This window comes from Protopterus annectens, chromosome 9.part0 (assembly GCF_019279795.1).
Source record: "Protopterus annectens isolate FY-2018-M chromosome 9.part0, PAN1.0, whole genome shotgun sequence".
NCBI classification, from domain to species: Eukaryota; Metazoa; Chordata; order Ceratodontiformes; family Protopteridae; genus Protopterus; species Protopterus annectens.
The window spans coordinates 633960684-633976941 of NC_056743.1; the positions used below are offsets into that span (position 1 = coordinate 633960684).

The 16258-nt window shown below is 39.8% G+C and overlaps 1 protein-coding gene across 1 annotated transcript in view; it reads right to left on the reverse strand.

Moving 5' to 3' along the window:
- The window catches only part of LOC122811389 (carnitine O-acetyltransferase-like), a 297871-nt gene that overhangs the window by 159352 nt on the left and 122261 nt on the right, over positions 1 to 16258 (reverse strand). The window contains exons 7-8 of the mRNA XM_044083201.1: positions 7778 to 7956; positions 7049 to 7149 (exon numbers count right to left, since the gene is read on the reverse strand). Coding sequence (XP_043939136.1) covers positions 7049 to 7149; positions 7778 to 7956 — 280 coding nt within the window. The remainder of the gene's footprint in view (positions 1 to 7048; positions 7150 to 7777; positions 7957 to 16258) is intronic.

Sequence of the window (16258 nt, forward strand, 5' to 3'; positions counted from 1 at the left end):
TGGTGTCTGATAAGTCAACCACCGTAGTGGGTAAAATTTCTGAGGTCGATTCAAGAGTTGTAGCAGGGGCCTCAGTTGTAGGAGTAGGTTCAGCCGTACTTTGATCAGTTTTCGGTTTCGGCGAAACCAGACACTCATGATTTGCTTAACCATGGTTTCGGCCGAAACCGCGGACCGCGAGTGTCGGTCTTTATCTTTGCGTTTTTTGGTAGATTGGGTAGTCGGAGGATCCGACGGCATAATGTACGCAAAATCAGAACCGAAAAACTGTTCTGCAAACTCCGACCGACGCCAAGTTGTTATGACTGCAGATGCATCCATGAAGGACATCTCCTTTTCTGGGGGTGCTGACAGGAACTTATTTGGATGAGCAGGCACCGGTTCTACAGAGTCTGGGTGTTCCCACGCCCTTCGACAGATCAAATCTAGGAGCTCGTCGAAGGGCGGAGACACCCAGGAGGCGGAGGGCTGAGCCCCGAAGGCCTTAAGGAACACCGACTCGTCAGCAGAAGGGGGTTTGGATTGCCAGCCGCCTCGTTGTTTAAGGGCTTCCAGGATGTCTGCAAAGGAGACATCATCTGAGAACGACTTAGGGGACCCCTCTGCATCATCAAGATCAGTGTCTGATGTGAGAGACTCATCAGGAGTCAAGTGCTTCCTCTTGCGATCTTTTCCTGGGGGGTTCCTCTGAAGAAGCTTCAGAGGGACCTCCAGGAGGGGGGGAACCCCCAGTGGGGGTAACCTCAGGCCCCAGGGCTCCGCTGTCTAAGGACAGGGGGACTGCCAAAGACCCAGTCTCCGTATGCAGGGAAGGTGCTGGGGAGACCGTGGAGGTAGCCAAAGAAGATTTGGCTAACGCACTCCTCATGGCCCTGAAGGCGGGACCACCAGAATCCTGGGAAGGTCCCACCTCCGTGGCCACAATGGTAGACGGTACCCCCGCAACCGATGCACCGAGAGGAAGGCTTGGGACCGAAAACATCAGTCCCGAAGCATCCCCCCCGGGGCCGACAGAGGAAGTCCACGTACCGAACTCCAACTCGAGAGCCGGGGTTGGAGTAAGGGTCAGGCCCGACCCGAAAACCTCCATCGGCTCCACCAGCACCGGCTCCAACGGTGCCGAGGCTGTTGGAGGAGGAACCATAACAACAGAGTGGACCATCGGCTCCGAAGCCGAATGGGCTGGAGCCAAAACTAACTTTTGGAACACCGGAGACTGGAAAAGTCTTAGGAGCACCCTGTCGATGTCCAAATCAGACATCTTGGAGGATCTAGATGACACCAATCGGGTCCGAACCGACTTCTCCATCGGCTCCATAGGACTAGGGGACCGGCTTCGAATGGATTCGACTACTATCGGTTCCGAGGGAGACCTCAAAACAATTTCCCTCGGTGCCAAGGAGGACTTCGGTGCCGAAGGGGAAGAGTCTGAGCCGGCAACCCTCATCGGCTCCAAAATCAGTGGAGCCGATGAAGGTGACCCACCTCTCGATGCCCCAGTCCTCAGCTCCGAAACCAGAGGGGTCGAGACTGGAGGCATAGAGGCAGACCGTTCCGCCCTCGGCTCTGAAGTCCGTGGAGCCGATGGAGAAGCCTGCCTAGGTTTTTTGGCAGTCGGTTCCGGCAGACTGGTCGGAGCCGACACTTTTTTCTTCTTGGTAGGAGAGGAAGAGGAAGATAAGGCCTCCTCTTGGAGGACTCTAGAAGAAAAGGCGTGACACACGCTACAGGACTCCTGTAGGTGCTTGGCGCCTAAACAATACGCGCCTAAACAATATACGCACGAGGAGTGGTAGTCAGTTATCGACATTTTGTAACCACACCTCGCGCACTTTTTAAACCCAGAGGGTCTATGTTCCTTAGACATGCTGACTAACAGGTCACTAAGAAAACAAGTTAAAGTAGCTGTTCAGTGAAAGATTTTACCACAAGGAAAACTGAAAACCAAGTTTTTTTTTTTTTTTTTTTTTTTTTTACACAAGACAATACACAATGTCAGAACAATACACAATATCAGGACAAAAATCACTGAAAAGGAGGGTCAAGACCCTCTAACTTAAGCAGGTACTTGACCTCCTGAAAAAAAAGACGCTAGATAAGAATAGGGGAAGGCCCCTCTAACTTAAACGGGAAACCTTCCCTTAACCCAAAACACAATTTTTCTCAACAAAAGTTATCAAAACACACTCGTACAACAACAATAGCTGTTAAAATAGCTTTTGGGGTAAAAATAGCAAAATTCCTGACAGGAAACTTTGAAGAAAACAGTACTTAGCTCAGCCAAGTTTGAGACCACGTCCTAGCTTGTAAGCGGCAAACGAGATCTGGGGAATTAGTGGTGGTGCATCCTGGGATAAGAAATAGCTCAGCCAATAAGAGGCTTCACTCTATAGCATAGCATGCCGAGTCGGAGCCCATCAGTACTGAATGTAGGCGAGATAGGATCACATAACATCTTGCCCATTGACTGTGTGGCAGGTCTGGCATACCTTTTGCCTTTGGAAGGGTGTGAAAGTGGAACCTGTAGCCCTGAGAGACTATATTCAAGACCCATTTGTCCTGGGTGATCATGTGCCAATTTTGTGAAAAAAGTGCTAGCTTTCCCCCTAAAGGTGCTGCCAAAAAAGTGCTTGGCATTGGCAGAGGGAAGTCATTGGGACAGTTTCCTATATAGCTTTGATTTGTCTTCTCCGCTTTTGGAGGTAGAAGCACCCCATTGTTTAGGCCTGTATGAACCTTGGGGCTGGGGGCTGCCTCTAGGGCGTCTGTATCTGCCTCTTTGTGGCCTGTCTGACACTGGAAAGGACCAATTCTTAGAAGGCCAGTTCCTGCTAAATCTGGGTGGCTGTACCTGTAAGAAATCCTTTACTGTCTGCATAGATTTTGCTTTATCCTCCATATTCTTCAACACCTCTTCTGCCTTAACACCAAACAAAGTATCATGCTGTAATGGAGCATCCAATAATTTTGCTTTAACATGATCTGGCAGATTCTGTTCCTTTAACCAAGCATGCCTTCTAATGACAGAACCAGTAACAGCGGCCCTGCACGAGGCCTCCAGTGAATCATAGCCACATTGCAAATTATGTTTTCCCACTTGTTCAGTTGCATGCAATAAATCCTGCATTTCCTTGTTTTCAGAACATTCAGAATTTGTCAACATTTTTTGTCTTAGCAGTGACATTAAGTATTGCTGATATTTAAGCATATGAAACTGACAATTTAAAGCCCTTACAGCCAAGGTAGCAGAAGTGTAAACTTTTTCCCCCCATCTGTCCAGTGCCTTAGAATCCCTATCAGAGGGGACAGGGTTTTTTGCAGTGGAAGCCTTGACCCCTTTGGGACCCTGAGATATAGTTTCTGGGTCAGCAGCAGGGTTTTTATATAGAAATTTATGAGAATCTGGAACCCTGTAGTATGTCTGGCTTAACAGGTGCAGGGGGTAAAGAGTCAGGAGACGGGCTCTGAAAATACATAATCTACAATGTCTAGAACAGGTGGAATAGCAAGAGGTCTGTGCTGAGGCAGTAAAAGAAAGTTTGAGCCTTTTCTTATATTCTGAGTAATCTTGGCTCTCCCAGTGAAAATGCTCCCTCATGGTATGCAGGGTTTCCCCAAAAGAATAATCCTCAGGAGGAGAGGCTGAAGGAATTGATTCTTCAGCATCAGAATCCTCATAGGGAGGAAGAGAGTATCCCTGTTCCGAAGAGGAGTCAGAGGAAATGGAAACCTGATCAAAAGAATCATATTCTGTGTCTTGCCTAGGCCTCTTATCAGGAGGGAGACGGGAACTCCTGATCAAAGTAATTAGGTCTTCAGCCATTTTAAGCATCTGTTTCTTAGGCATGGAAGTCTGTCCAGGAGAATGCTGTACTTGTTTTGCTTTGGAAGCTGAAGTTGGCTTGACATATAATTGTGTAGGTCTGAAAACACCCTCAGAAGCCGATGTCTACTCAGAGTCTCCGTACTCATCAGGTTCATAGGTTGGTACTAGGCTATCAGCCCTAGGGCCTATACAAGCCTAGCCATAACAATTCCCTGGCTATTTCTTCCCACATTATTTACTTTCCTGGACCCCTGTCTAGCAGGGTGACTGACGTGATCCCTGGGGAGAATTTCCTTTCTCCCATCCAATCATCAAGGTTCCTCTTGAAGAGGTCCAAAGAGGCACTCTGCTTGACATGTATGGGCAATCTATTCCAGAGTCTGGGGAGTCTCTGGGTCAGGAACCCATCCCTCCAGCATGTTTTGTTTATTGTGATGACAAGGTTTAGATCCCTGGAGCGTGTAGCTCTGAGGGATTGGGATTTCTTTAAGTGTAGCATGTCGAACAGCTCTGGGTTTGACATGGCCTTGTATGTTAAGCAGAGATCGCCTCTGAGTAGACGATATGCAACAGAGTATAGCTGGAGTTTTTTAAGGCGGTCAGCGTAGGGCATCTGCTTTAGGCCTGTGATTCTTTTAGTGAGGTATTTCTGAGGCCTTTCCAGTTGTTGCAGATGTCTTGAGAGGTACATACCAAATGGGGCGTTGTATTCTATAATGGGTCTAATGAGGGATGAGTGCAGTGGGACAATGACCTCCTTTTTCTGGATGAAAAGCCCTTCGTGATGAGGTGTGCCACATAGAAGGATTTCCTGACTGTTGTGGCGATGTGGTTATCGAAGGTGAGACCACTGTCCACCTGTGTCCCTAAGTCTCTTATCACACTTTCTGTGTTTAGTGTACTGCCACCTATATGGTAATTCATGGATACGTGTTTTTCCCAAAGGGATAACAATACATTTCTTGGCATTGAGCTTGAGCCCATGGCTCTGGCACCAAGCATCTGTTTCTGTAAGGCCCTTTTGTAGAGTATCCACATCATTTGGGGATTCAATAATGGTTCCCAGTTTGCAGTCATCTGCAAACTTTGTTAGCCAGAGTCCCTTAGTGTTGACCTGTACTTCAGAGAAGTAGATGCCAAACAAGAGCGGCCCCAGGACTGAACCCTGAGGTACTCCACTTGTCACTCACTCAGAGGGAATAGTTTCCGAGTGTCCAATACCTTGAGTATCCAGAGGCCTAGCTGTCTCCACGTGGGAGTCGGAAGCGGCCTGCGGCTCTGAGGTAGCGGGCATCAGGGGCTGCGAAAGCGCCTCACTGAGAACCAGCGACTGGCCTAGCGGAGGCCTCGTCATCGGTTTTGGACCTCTGATGCCTGTCCTTTTCCTTGCGCTTTTTATAAACTCCGGTAGTCAGCTGTTCCGACGGCATTATATAATTAAACCTTTGGTCAAAGTAATGAAAAGCAAAATTGTACCAACGCTTAATAGTGCGTTGGTTAAATCTAGCACAAAACCGACAGCTAGCAACGTCATGGTCAGGGCCTAGGCAAGGAATACAGTAAGAATGAAAATCCTTATGAGGTATTTGCTTCCCACAAGAAATACAATTGTTAACTTTTTCTGACATCGGTCTGGAGCAAGAAAAAAGTTTCCCCAATGGGGTACTTAGCTTTAGTGAAGACTTCGGATCTGAAATTTAATTTCGAAAATCTCAGGAGTCGGCCGACCGGCACTTGCGAACTGCTTTTGCTTCGGGCACCGCGTGGCAAGAAAGAAAGAAAATGGCGTTGGCTGCATCTTTTATACCCCTGGCGCACTGACGTCAGGGAAGAGGCGACAGTAACTGACGCTGGACCAGGACTTTGGAATTCAGGCCGACTGTGGGTAGCCTGCCAGCGGGATAACCAAAGTGTAATGACTGCAACAGTGAAACACGATGAACATCAATAATGAAGACAGAAAAGAAAGAAGTCTGAAATGCATTTATCAGTTTAATTTAAAGGCAGCCAATCGATGATGACAGGCAGCACAAAGTGCTTACAGATAATGGAATGCACAGTGAGATACACTTCCAGAAGGAAATGGATTATTCCTCCTTTACATGGACAGCAGGTCAAACTCCCACCTGGAAGAGTAAATAAAGTTTCAGAGAGACTACATCAGCAATGAAGGGCCCACAGGCAGGCAAAAAAATGGTTTGAGTAATTGAGTTGCAAACATGACAACATATGAAAACTGACCAAAAGGCGCTTACTTTGTACGTGTTCAAGGAAAGGACAAATTCAGAACATTACAGATGTATATAAAGAGAAATTGAAATCCAAGAAAGCAATATCTTTTCAAAGAAAAGGTTTTCATTACACAAATGGACAAAATTTACAGAAAAATGAGAGAATGACACAGAGTTACTTACAACAGTGAAGCACATGTTTCATAATAGTCTTTCTGAGGAAACTATACCTACTAAAACAGTGACAGTTTCACCAAGATATCAGGTATAAGGGGAATTTAATTAGGCTGTTGGGTTAGAAAAGAATGATCCACACCTCATTCCAACAGGTACAGACATGGGCCAACTAAAGTACTTTAACCTCTCATGACATTGTATGTTTTTACATGCTTATCAAAGGAACTTAAATGAAAATCTTGTCTTACAACCTGTTTATTTAGAACAATTTAGAAAAATCAAGCAAGATTTTGTTCTGACATGTACATTCAGATACCCAACTGTACATATGAAAGGAAAGAAGTTAATTTAGTAATGAGCAGTCACTCCTGTACATTATCCATGTCCAAATGGATTAGATCTGTAATCCAATGGTTTCAAAATGATGTACTAACATTCAGCTGCATTCTTCAATACACTGAGTAAATCTAAGCAAGACAATTTCTGAAAATTACTCATTTTTCAAAGTCTTCTTCAAATATACCAACAAATCTGTGGAAGTTTTTATGTCACAGCTCAATTCTGAAAAGGAAAACAGACATCTTGGTCCCCCAGTTAAAGCTTTACATCAGGTAGCCACCTCAAAACACAACAAAGTTTTTGCATATGGAGTCATAATTTCCTTTCTGGACATAAAAAATGGATCTTGACTATTTCATCTGGCTACAGGCTATGGTGCAGAGTTCCCCTACGATGTACACACCCCAACATTGCAAGAAAAAACAAAAATTGTCCCTATCAGGTTCCTTATCTTCCCCACTTTTCCCATGCCTACCAGTAATCCAGCACATGGTCAAGGATATTAGCGATGGGAGGAGCCTCTGCTGTAGCCTGCTCAAAAATCAAACCGCATGAGCCATCTTCTCCAACAATGAACTACAGAAAGAGAAAAAATCAAAATGAAAACAAGTCAAATGGGTTCCAGGAAAGTGATATTTACTTAACCCCTTCCCTAGTCATATACAAATGAACAGAAATCCAAGGGCAAAGTGTGCTTATTCTAATGACAACAGTGTGGACAAAGGCCACAGAACTAACATCAACAAACTGAGTTGACAACAATGAATGGCAAGCATCTAATTTCCATCCACAACACAAGCACATACACACAACAAAAATGGGAGATTATCAAGACTAAAAGCATGTTTAATATTGGCTGTTAAGGGATGCTCTTCAAGGGAAAAGGTAATAGCTGGCATCTCACAGTGGCAAACAAAAGAAAAAATTAAAATGTAAAATTATGTAACTCAGAAATTAATAGCATTGCAGAACCAGTTAGTAAGTGATTCATAAAGCACCTACATAGTTCTAATGTACAAAAGTAAACTGCGACAGTAAACACACACAATCAGACAGTATATTAAATCACATTTACCATTAAGGCTTTCCCGAATCAGTATGCCTCAGAGGCTACAAAACTAAACTAACATATCATGCTCCAGCACACACAAAAAACAAGATGGTGTCCCACAATAATGCTGAAAAAGTTATGGCTGTCAATTACCTGCAATGTCTTGTCAAACCAGCGATTGCCACTGTTTGAGTAGCTTCCCCCACCATGCAGCATCTGGGCTGCAATACGGCTGGTATACTTTTCTTGAGAGAATTTGAGAACAGAAGCATCCAAGCAAATGGTAAATATACTGCTCTGAATGGCTCGCACAGAGTCCCGGTTCAGTTTGTCTGTACAGAAATAGACAGATAAATACATAATTTTAAACAATGAAGTTGAAAAAAATGCACCCCCAATTTCCCACTTTCTTCAATGTGCTTCACATTCTCATAACTGCAAACAAAACTGGCATGACACATCCTTTGTACTGCAAGGTACAATAAACATCTCATAGCAATGCTACTATACTGTAAAAATACAACAGCATTTTAGATGGTACCTCAAATCCATTTATTTTTGATGCATATGGGTGCTGAGCGTCAAATGCAACCTTGCTATCCTACATGAAACAGTAATTCACCAATATCACATCTGAACTACAATACCCAAGCCTCTAGCAGCACTATGATACCCACCTCTCTGCAAGACAGAGGAAACAGGTATGCAGCTGAAAACAGCCTGTCTGTGCAGGTAAGATATGCAAGAAAGCTTAAAGTATCCATTATTACAAAGTGCCATGGTTTACTTTCCACCTCTTGAAATGCCTGGCTGTTGTTGGGTTCTTTTTCTAAATATTGAAGAATGAAAGACAGACATGAAAAAGGCTAAAATTAAACAGTGACTAAAAGATGCTACAGCAGGGGAGTAAATCTCCCCACCCCCAGGTCATCTCTTACTAAAGATATAATCCAAGACCAAGGATGTACAATCTCAGAGAAAGGAGAAATATTTGGTTTCAATACAGGAGCCCCTACATGCAATCTAGCATTTTATTGCCACAGCGGCTCTTAAATAGGATCCAAGTGCAGCACGGGGAGTAATAAGGCTGCTAGGAAGACAATAATCCAAACAAAACTGAAAAAATGCTTAATCAGGACCCAGATAGTAGGAACCCTGACACTGCTCTGCTCAGAGTCTGTAACCGTAATCAGCTCTCTACCCTCTGATATTTTATCTAGAAGTGAAAAGCTCTTAAGCTTACCGATTTCCCTGTACAGTACAAAGGTGGCGGCCTTACTGAAGTTTACAAAATGCTGTCCATAGTTGCTGTCTCAATAGCAAATACAATCAAACAGAAACGTTCAACAGAAACCAATTTCTTATAAAACTATATGCAGCAGTTCATCCAGCAGATGATTCTTTTATGCAGCTTAGGCAGTCACTGCTAAAAGCTTCACCTTCATCACTGGCATCAATGCATCTGGCAAACGGCATCCTGTATAAAATCCTAAGGATTCCTGCTGGTCTTTAAAAGCCAAGACATCCCTGGACTAACAAGCACAATATCTAACAATTTTCTATGCTTCTGATAGGCAGATCAGAGTATTACATCATCACCTGATGTCATCACGTGGGAACTACTATGTAATCATCTGATATCATTACTAGTGAACTACTATCTAATCTGATGTCATCACTAGTGAACTACCAATACAAAAGAGCAAAAACATTATCCTCAGAATGAATGCAACTTTACAGCTCCATCTCAGGGCAGAAATGTAATCATCAGTTCACAAGTACTGGCATCTTCTAAACAATTCACAAGAAACAGTGAAGAAAAAGTGCATACTTAAATCGTGCTGTAAATTACACTGCAAGCAAAAGGTTTTCTCTCACCACAGTACAAAGCATAAATATATTCTAAAAATGTCAAAAGATGCTACCCAAACGTTAACACTCCTGCACAAGAATAATAATAAAACGAAAGCAAAACACAGGAGTATGAGGCGGCAGATAAGGAAAGTCCACATCAACAAGTCTCTGTAATAAGAATAATGTACAAAGGAGGCAGTCTTCACTTCACCAAAGGATAAAACAGTCTTCACTTCACGGAATAAATAAAATTTCATTTTATTGAATAGGTAATTAGATATGGCAAGCGCTTTCACCCTGCTGGGCTTCTTCAAGCCAAAAACACCATATATTTTCAAAATGCCCTATATATACACTCTTCAACACTGATAACATATCTTGGAAGATAATTACATAACAAGCAATTTAAATGGCATATGGCGATTAACCATTGCAATCCCGCATATAAAAACAGAAAAACAAAAAGCAGCTCATTTAAAGCATGCTGAATGTCATAATAAAATCACTACTGAATCCTTCATGTTAAACAAAACATATATATATATTTTATATTTTTTATATATATTTATGTGTTTATTAAGTATCTTGTTTTTACTGAAATGTTTTGTTTAACATATATGGTGTTTTTGGTTTGAAAAAGCCCAGCAGGGTGAAAGCGCGTGCCATATCTAATTACCTATTCAATAAAATAGAAATTTTATTTATTCCGTGAAGTGAAGACTGTTTTATCCTTTGGTGAAGTGAAGGCTGCCTGCTTTGCACTTTATTCTCATTACTGAGACTTGTTGATGTGGACTTTCCTCATCTGCCACCTCATATTCCTCTATGTTTTGCCTTCGTTTTATAAATATATTCTAACCTCTACATCATCATGTGAACAGATATCAACGACCACCTATGAAGATGTTACCATAAAACTGCTGTTTACAATAAATACATCTGCAGAGTTAAACCGCAGTGATAGACCAAAGCATGCCATCTCTGGAAAAAATGGGAACATCCCTTGGGAAAAACATTCTAGAATAGTCAAAAAGGAAGAATGGAAAAAATAAAAACTACCACCATTCAAGCAACAATCCTTTGTGTGATACCTGCCTTTGCAAAAAAAAAAAAAAATAATAATAAAAATAAATAAAACAACTACTGTGCTATTAATAAAACATCAGTCACTGGGTCTCTGCAAAACCATAAAAACAAAAGTAAAATAAAGATCAGAAAAAAAAAAGGTTGTACAGAATGTTAACAGTAAAGGGTATCATCCAGAATGTACTTGGAAAGACACCCCCTACTTAAATATATATATATATATATATATATATATATATATATATATATATATATATATATATATATACACCAACTCCAAGATCGTACATAAAAAAAAAAAAAAACTCACACCACGACATTCTCCAGTCACTCGCATACAAATACACATCACACATACACAAACACCAACAAATCCAACACTCACACTTACACCTCCCTACCCTTACCCACACATACAACATACAAAAACACATGCAAACACTCACTCACCTGCAATTTCAGACACCAAACCAGCCAAACACTACACACAACGTACCGGAAATGCATAAGCGCGGATTCGAGATATTCAAATTCGTTCTTATGTACTTAACATTCTGCATTTTCGGCTTCACGGTCTCGGAATGCTGAAATTCGGTATTTCGGCATTTCAAGAGAATGAAGTGAAACCATATACACACACACACACACACATTATATATCTATATATATATATATATATATATATATATATATATATATATATATATCTATATATATATATATATATATATATATATAAAAAATGTGCCTGTGTGTGTGTATACATACAAGTATATAGGACACATTGCTGGTAAAATATAAAAAATACGTGCCTTCGTTGAAGGTTCGGCATCAAGCTGGCACCTCGGCGTTTGTAAAAAAAATCTACTGCCAATCATTAGCGGACCGGAGGAGTTCCGCTATGGTGACCCCTTACCGGGAAAAAGCCAAAAGACAAACAACAACAACTTTTGATGCAATGAAACCTCTGATAACTCAGTGAAAAAGTGTTCTAGGTGACTAATGTACACAGTAAGCTAAGTAGACTTCATCCTAACACACAATGGAAACGGAGGATAATGTAAAATATCTGACTTTGGCAGTGAACATTTCTGAGCCAATGGATCAACTGCCTACAAATAAAGGCCACATCTCAGTTTTGTTTTCAAATTTTATGAAACTTTCATGCAGTTACCACACAGTATTCAGTCACAAAATAATTGCAATTTTATCCTCAAGGGTCTCAGTGCCGCACTAAATGAATCTGACCATACCACTTTCCCCAAACTAGGACATTATCTATGGCAATTTGTAAAGAAAAAAAATATGCTCTTTCCTGGAAAAGAAGGATGTTTCTCCTGCAGCAAAGAGATCTTGGTTAAATATTATAGGCCACTTGTACTTGGCATACTGAGAAGAAATTTAAATCATGAGCAATGGAAAAGGAGCATAACCCCACACATCAGATAGACAGTGAACACCTCAACAAATGGATTGACTGCTTAAATACAGATGGCTATATCTCATCCCAACTTCAGATTCCATTATGAAACTTACAGGAAGTTACAAAATGTGCATATGATTTTTAATCCACCTGCAAAGGTTTCAATGCAGCACTATGCTGAATTAGACAATACTGCTTTAGTCAAGCCGATCTACAGTATGGTATCTACACACGTTTACAAATGAAAACAAACTTTTTTTCTGATAAAATATTTAGGATTTTTTTTTTTTTTACTTCTGGTAAAAAAAAAAAAAAAAAAAAAAGTATTCTAGGCCATTACTGTGTTTAGCATACTGAAAAAAGTTCAAAACAATTTCCATAGTGAAAACAGTATATAATGCAAAATAAACTGCTGGCCATGAACCTCAATGATCCAGTCAATAAACGGACTATAAACAAAAGGCCCTTTTAGATTTCACTATGAATCTTCAAGGCATTCACCACAGTGTTCAGCTAGGAAAACGTGCCTAAAATTTATCATTAATCCCATAGGAATTTCAGTGCAGTACTACTCTGACCATACCAATTAAGTTTCTACAGTCTGTGGCATGTTACTTACTATAGATTGCAAATGAAAAAAATATTTTTTTCCTAATAAAACATGCAAGACTTTTATATCTGAAATAATGAGAAGTCAGTAAAGAAATATTCTAGATCACTACTGTACTAAACAAAAGTTCAACACAGCACCCGCAGAGATAGAGAAAATGTCCGACTCCCTTGATTGAAGATACCTCTAAATAATTAACAAAATTTTCCAATCATACACACATTTTTAAGAGAACTATATCATAATTTACAACAGCATTTAGCCAACATTATATGAACAGACACCAGTAACAAGATTAATGAATTAGGAACATAACTTGAAACTAAACTATCCCTATTTGCAGAAGTTTTAATTATTAGTTTTCATTATAAATAATTCAATCCAGCATTACAACTTAGTGAGCTATCCAATTACAAATGTAACAATAGCAAAATGAATGCATAGTCACTGAATCGGCACTTAAATCTAGAAATGAATATAAATACTGCTGCAGTTAGGAATGGAGTGACAGATAGTTATGAAGACCTCACTGCTATTTTAAAATATGAACCTCTAATTTGAATACAATTCATTTTTCTTTTGAAGACACATTTCTTAAGTTGATGACTAATTAAAGCTATTGCAGCTCTCAACTATGTATCTTTTCATACTACAAACTGACCTTCTCTAAAGGACATGTAAACAAAATTAATATATTAGTATTATCCACTTTGCTATTTGTTTAACTGAACACCACAATGGAAAATCATATTAGGGCATGAAGGTGAACAGGCTTTGCAGATACCGAAATATACTTTAGCCTAAAGAGCAGTCTAGAAACACATTCACCTGAATTTTTTTATTAGTGCATTAAAAATTAAGAAAGCACAATCTTACAAATATTCTAATAATAAAATGCTATATTTTAAAATCAAATTAGTTCCAATACTCTATTTAATCCCTTACAGAAACTATTATATTATCCCAATGCTCAAATCTTACAAAATTAACATATCCATATCACACACACACACACACACACACACACACACACACACACACACACACACACACACACACACACACACACACACACACACACACCACCTTGGAATGTTTTTCTGTTTTCTCTTTTTTTATTTTCCTATTAAAATAGTAATGGTTTATCTTTATAATTAATACTTTAGAACAGGTAAAATAGAATGAAGTAGGTCTCATGTTTTGATTCAATCAAACACTTTAGGAGCATTTTAAACTCAAACACTTAACAGAAAACAGAACTATTCTAAATTGGTATCACTTGTAAATGCAACTCTAAATAATGACAACTTGAATATATCTCATTCGTTTATACTTTATAAATTTGTTAAACATAAAACAGTCATCTTTGATTCACACTGGAATTTTATAATAGAAACCTCTTTTTTCAGATTTAACTGAAAACCAAAAGCAAATTAATTTGCTTTCTCCTGCTAATACAACCTCTTCACTGTTTAGGTTAATCCTTCTGTAGACATTTTTGCACAAATCCACACAAAATACAAGTACAATCTTCAAAACTGGTCATGCTGCAGATTTGATACTCGGCTAAAAGCAGAGGGTATTAGAACTATGGCAGGATTTCCAGATTGTTGGACGTGATCTTAAATCCATGTCCACAACCCTCTTTTCCCATTTTTGCACAAAGGGGCAGGCTGTAACTTCAACAGTGACAATCATCTAGACCAAAGGTTTATACTGTTGGGTGACTACCTCTGCCGATGTTGTTCTTCCACACTACACAACTCACATGCAGACTCGTACCTGTGGCCAGTTTAGAGTGCCTAGTCCATCTACTGCATATCTTTAAAATGTGGGAGGAAATTGGACTGCCCAGAGAAAACTGTGCCAACACAGGAAGGACATGCAGACTCCACACAGAAGGCACCCCAGCCAAGAATCGAACCAGGGATCCTCTTGCTGTGATGCGACAATGCTATCCACTTCACTGTGGTCTTAAATAAGACAATGTTACTGTATCAGAATTTCTAGTCTTACTCAATGTCCTTATTTCAAGTTGAGTAGATGCATCTCAAAAACCTCTTCTTTGGTGTTTATTAACTGTAACAAGGAAAACCAATATGAAAACTGGAAGGGATCAGAATCCCCCTCACCCACTATTTTAGTGAATTCATTAATTTAACAATTATATTTGACAAACTTCCTGTACGAGAGTTAGTGTTAACACAATAAACTGCAAATTCAGAAATAAATACACAGTAATAGAATTCTAAAGAATAGAATTTTAAAGATATAGAAATCATACTTCATTTACTACACAATGAAATAATTATAATTACTATCGATTAGTATTTGCATACTTTGTATATGTATTTAATTACAGAAGCTTACAGTGTTTTACTGTTAATGTGTACAGAGACTTTATAACTTTGTACTACTAATGTTTCTTATTATGCCTGTAAACGTTTTTTTCTCTTTCTCTTCTGTAGTATTTTGAAGTATTTACTCAGTTATTTTATCTATGAAAATCAAAAGATATGAATTTGTAAACTCATATTTGCATTGTTGTAACTTCTCTGCATCATATTTACATTTCAATAAAACATTTCAAGCAAAAAAAGCATGTTGACTACTGGTCCAGAAAAGAGTACGCCTCCTACTCAGTACCAATCCATTTAAATTACAGTGTCTGCAGTCCAACTCCCTCTCATCCAGCAAATCAATTAGTCTCATTTAGGTAGAAGCTTTCAGGCTTACAGCAATTCAGACTATTGCTCCCAATCTGAAAACCTAGAGCCAGCTCACCAACTAGGATCATGCAAAGTTCCTTCACAGCCACAGAGGCATACTCCTCCCATCCCTTAGCCACTCAGAAGCCACATATGCCTTCCATCATTTGGGAGAACATTACTTAATCTTAACATCGCAAACAGAGGTGATAATCACCATGAGAACAGTATTAGTTTCTAAGCAAGCTCTTCTACATTTAATAATGAACACTGACAGGCTTTGCTTAACTATGCGAAGTGTATCCCTGATCACTATAACTCCACACTAAATAAATAATACTGCCATGGTCTTCCACTTTCTGTAGTGGTGTTTCATTAAGGTTACGTAATGCATATATTCTGCGTGTAGGATACTATATTAGGGATGCTGTGGCTATTATATGCAAACATACAGCATTGTGATGTTACTGTTCAGTATATTAATGTAGAATACTTACTAAATGGACTCAGCTTGTCTTAAATATTTCATATAATTTGTGGACTCTCATGGGCAGTGTACGATTATCTACATATTTAATGTATTGCCTACATAACTGACTGTTTATGTCCTAAAACTTTTGTTATCTTTTTGTGGCATTTATGAATTTGTGCAAGTTCTATGTGGGGACTTTACCCTTGAGTCTCCCCTGAAAACTTGCTAATGGTTTACTGAGACTACCCAAGTAACAAATTTCAAATAAGTAAATAAAGAAAATTCTAATTATGCCTTGGTGATGCTACTGTCCTTCAACAATTACAAGTACTATCTGGTGAAGATTCCCATGTATACTACGTATTAGTTGAGCCACTTGTCACCCATTCTCAGAGATATTCAGGCAGTCCCTTTCCACTGATATTCTTTCAAAATAGGAGTTTACTTTCAACCTATCATGACAGCTGCTCTTTCCTTCCCA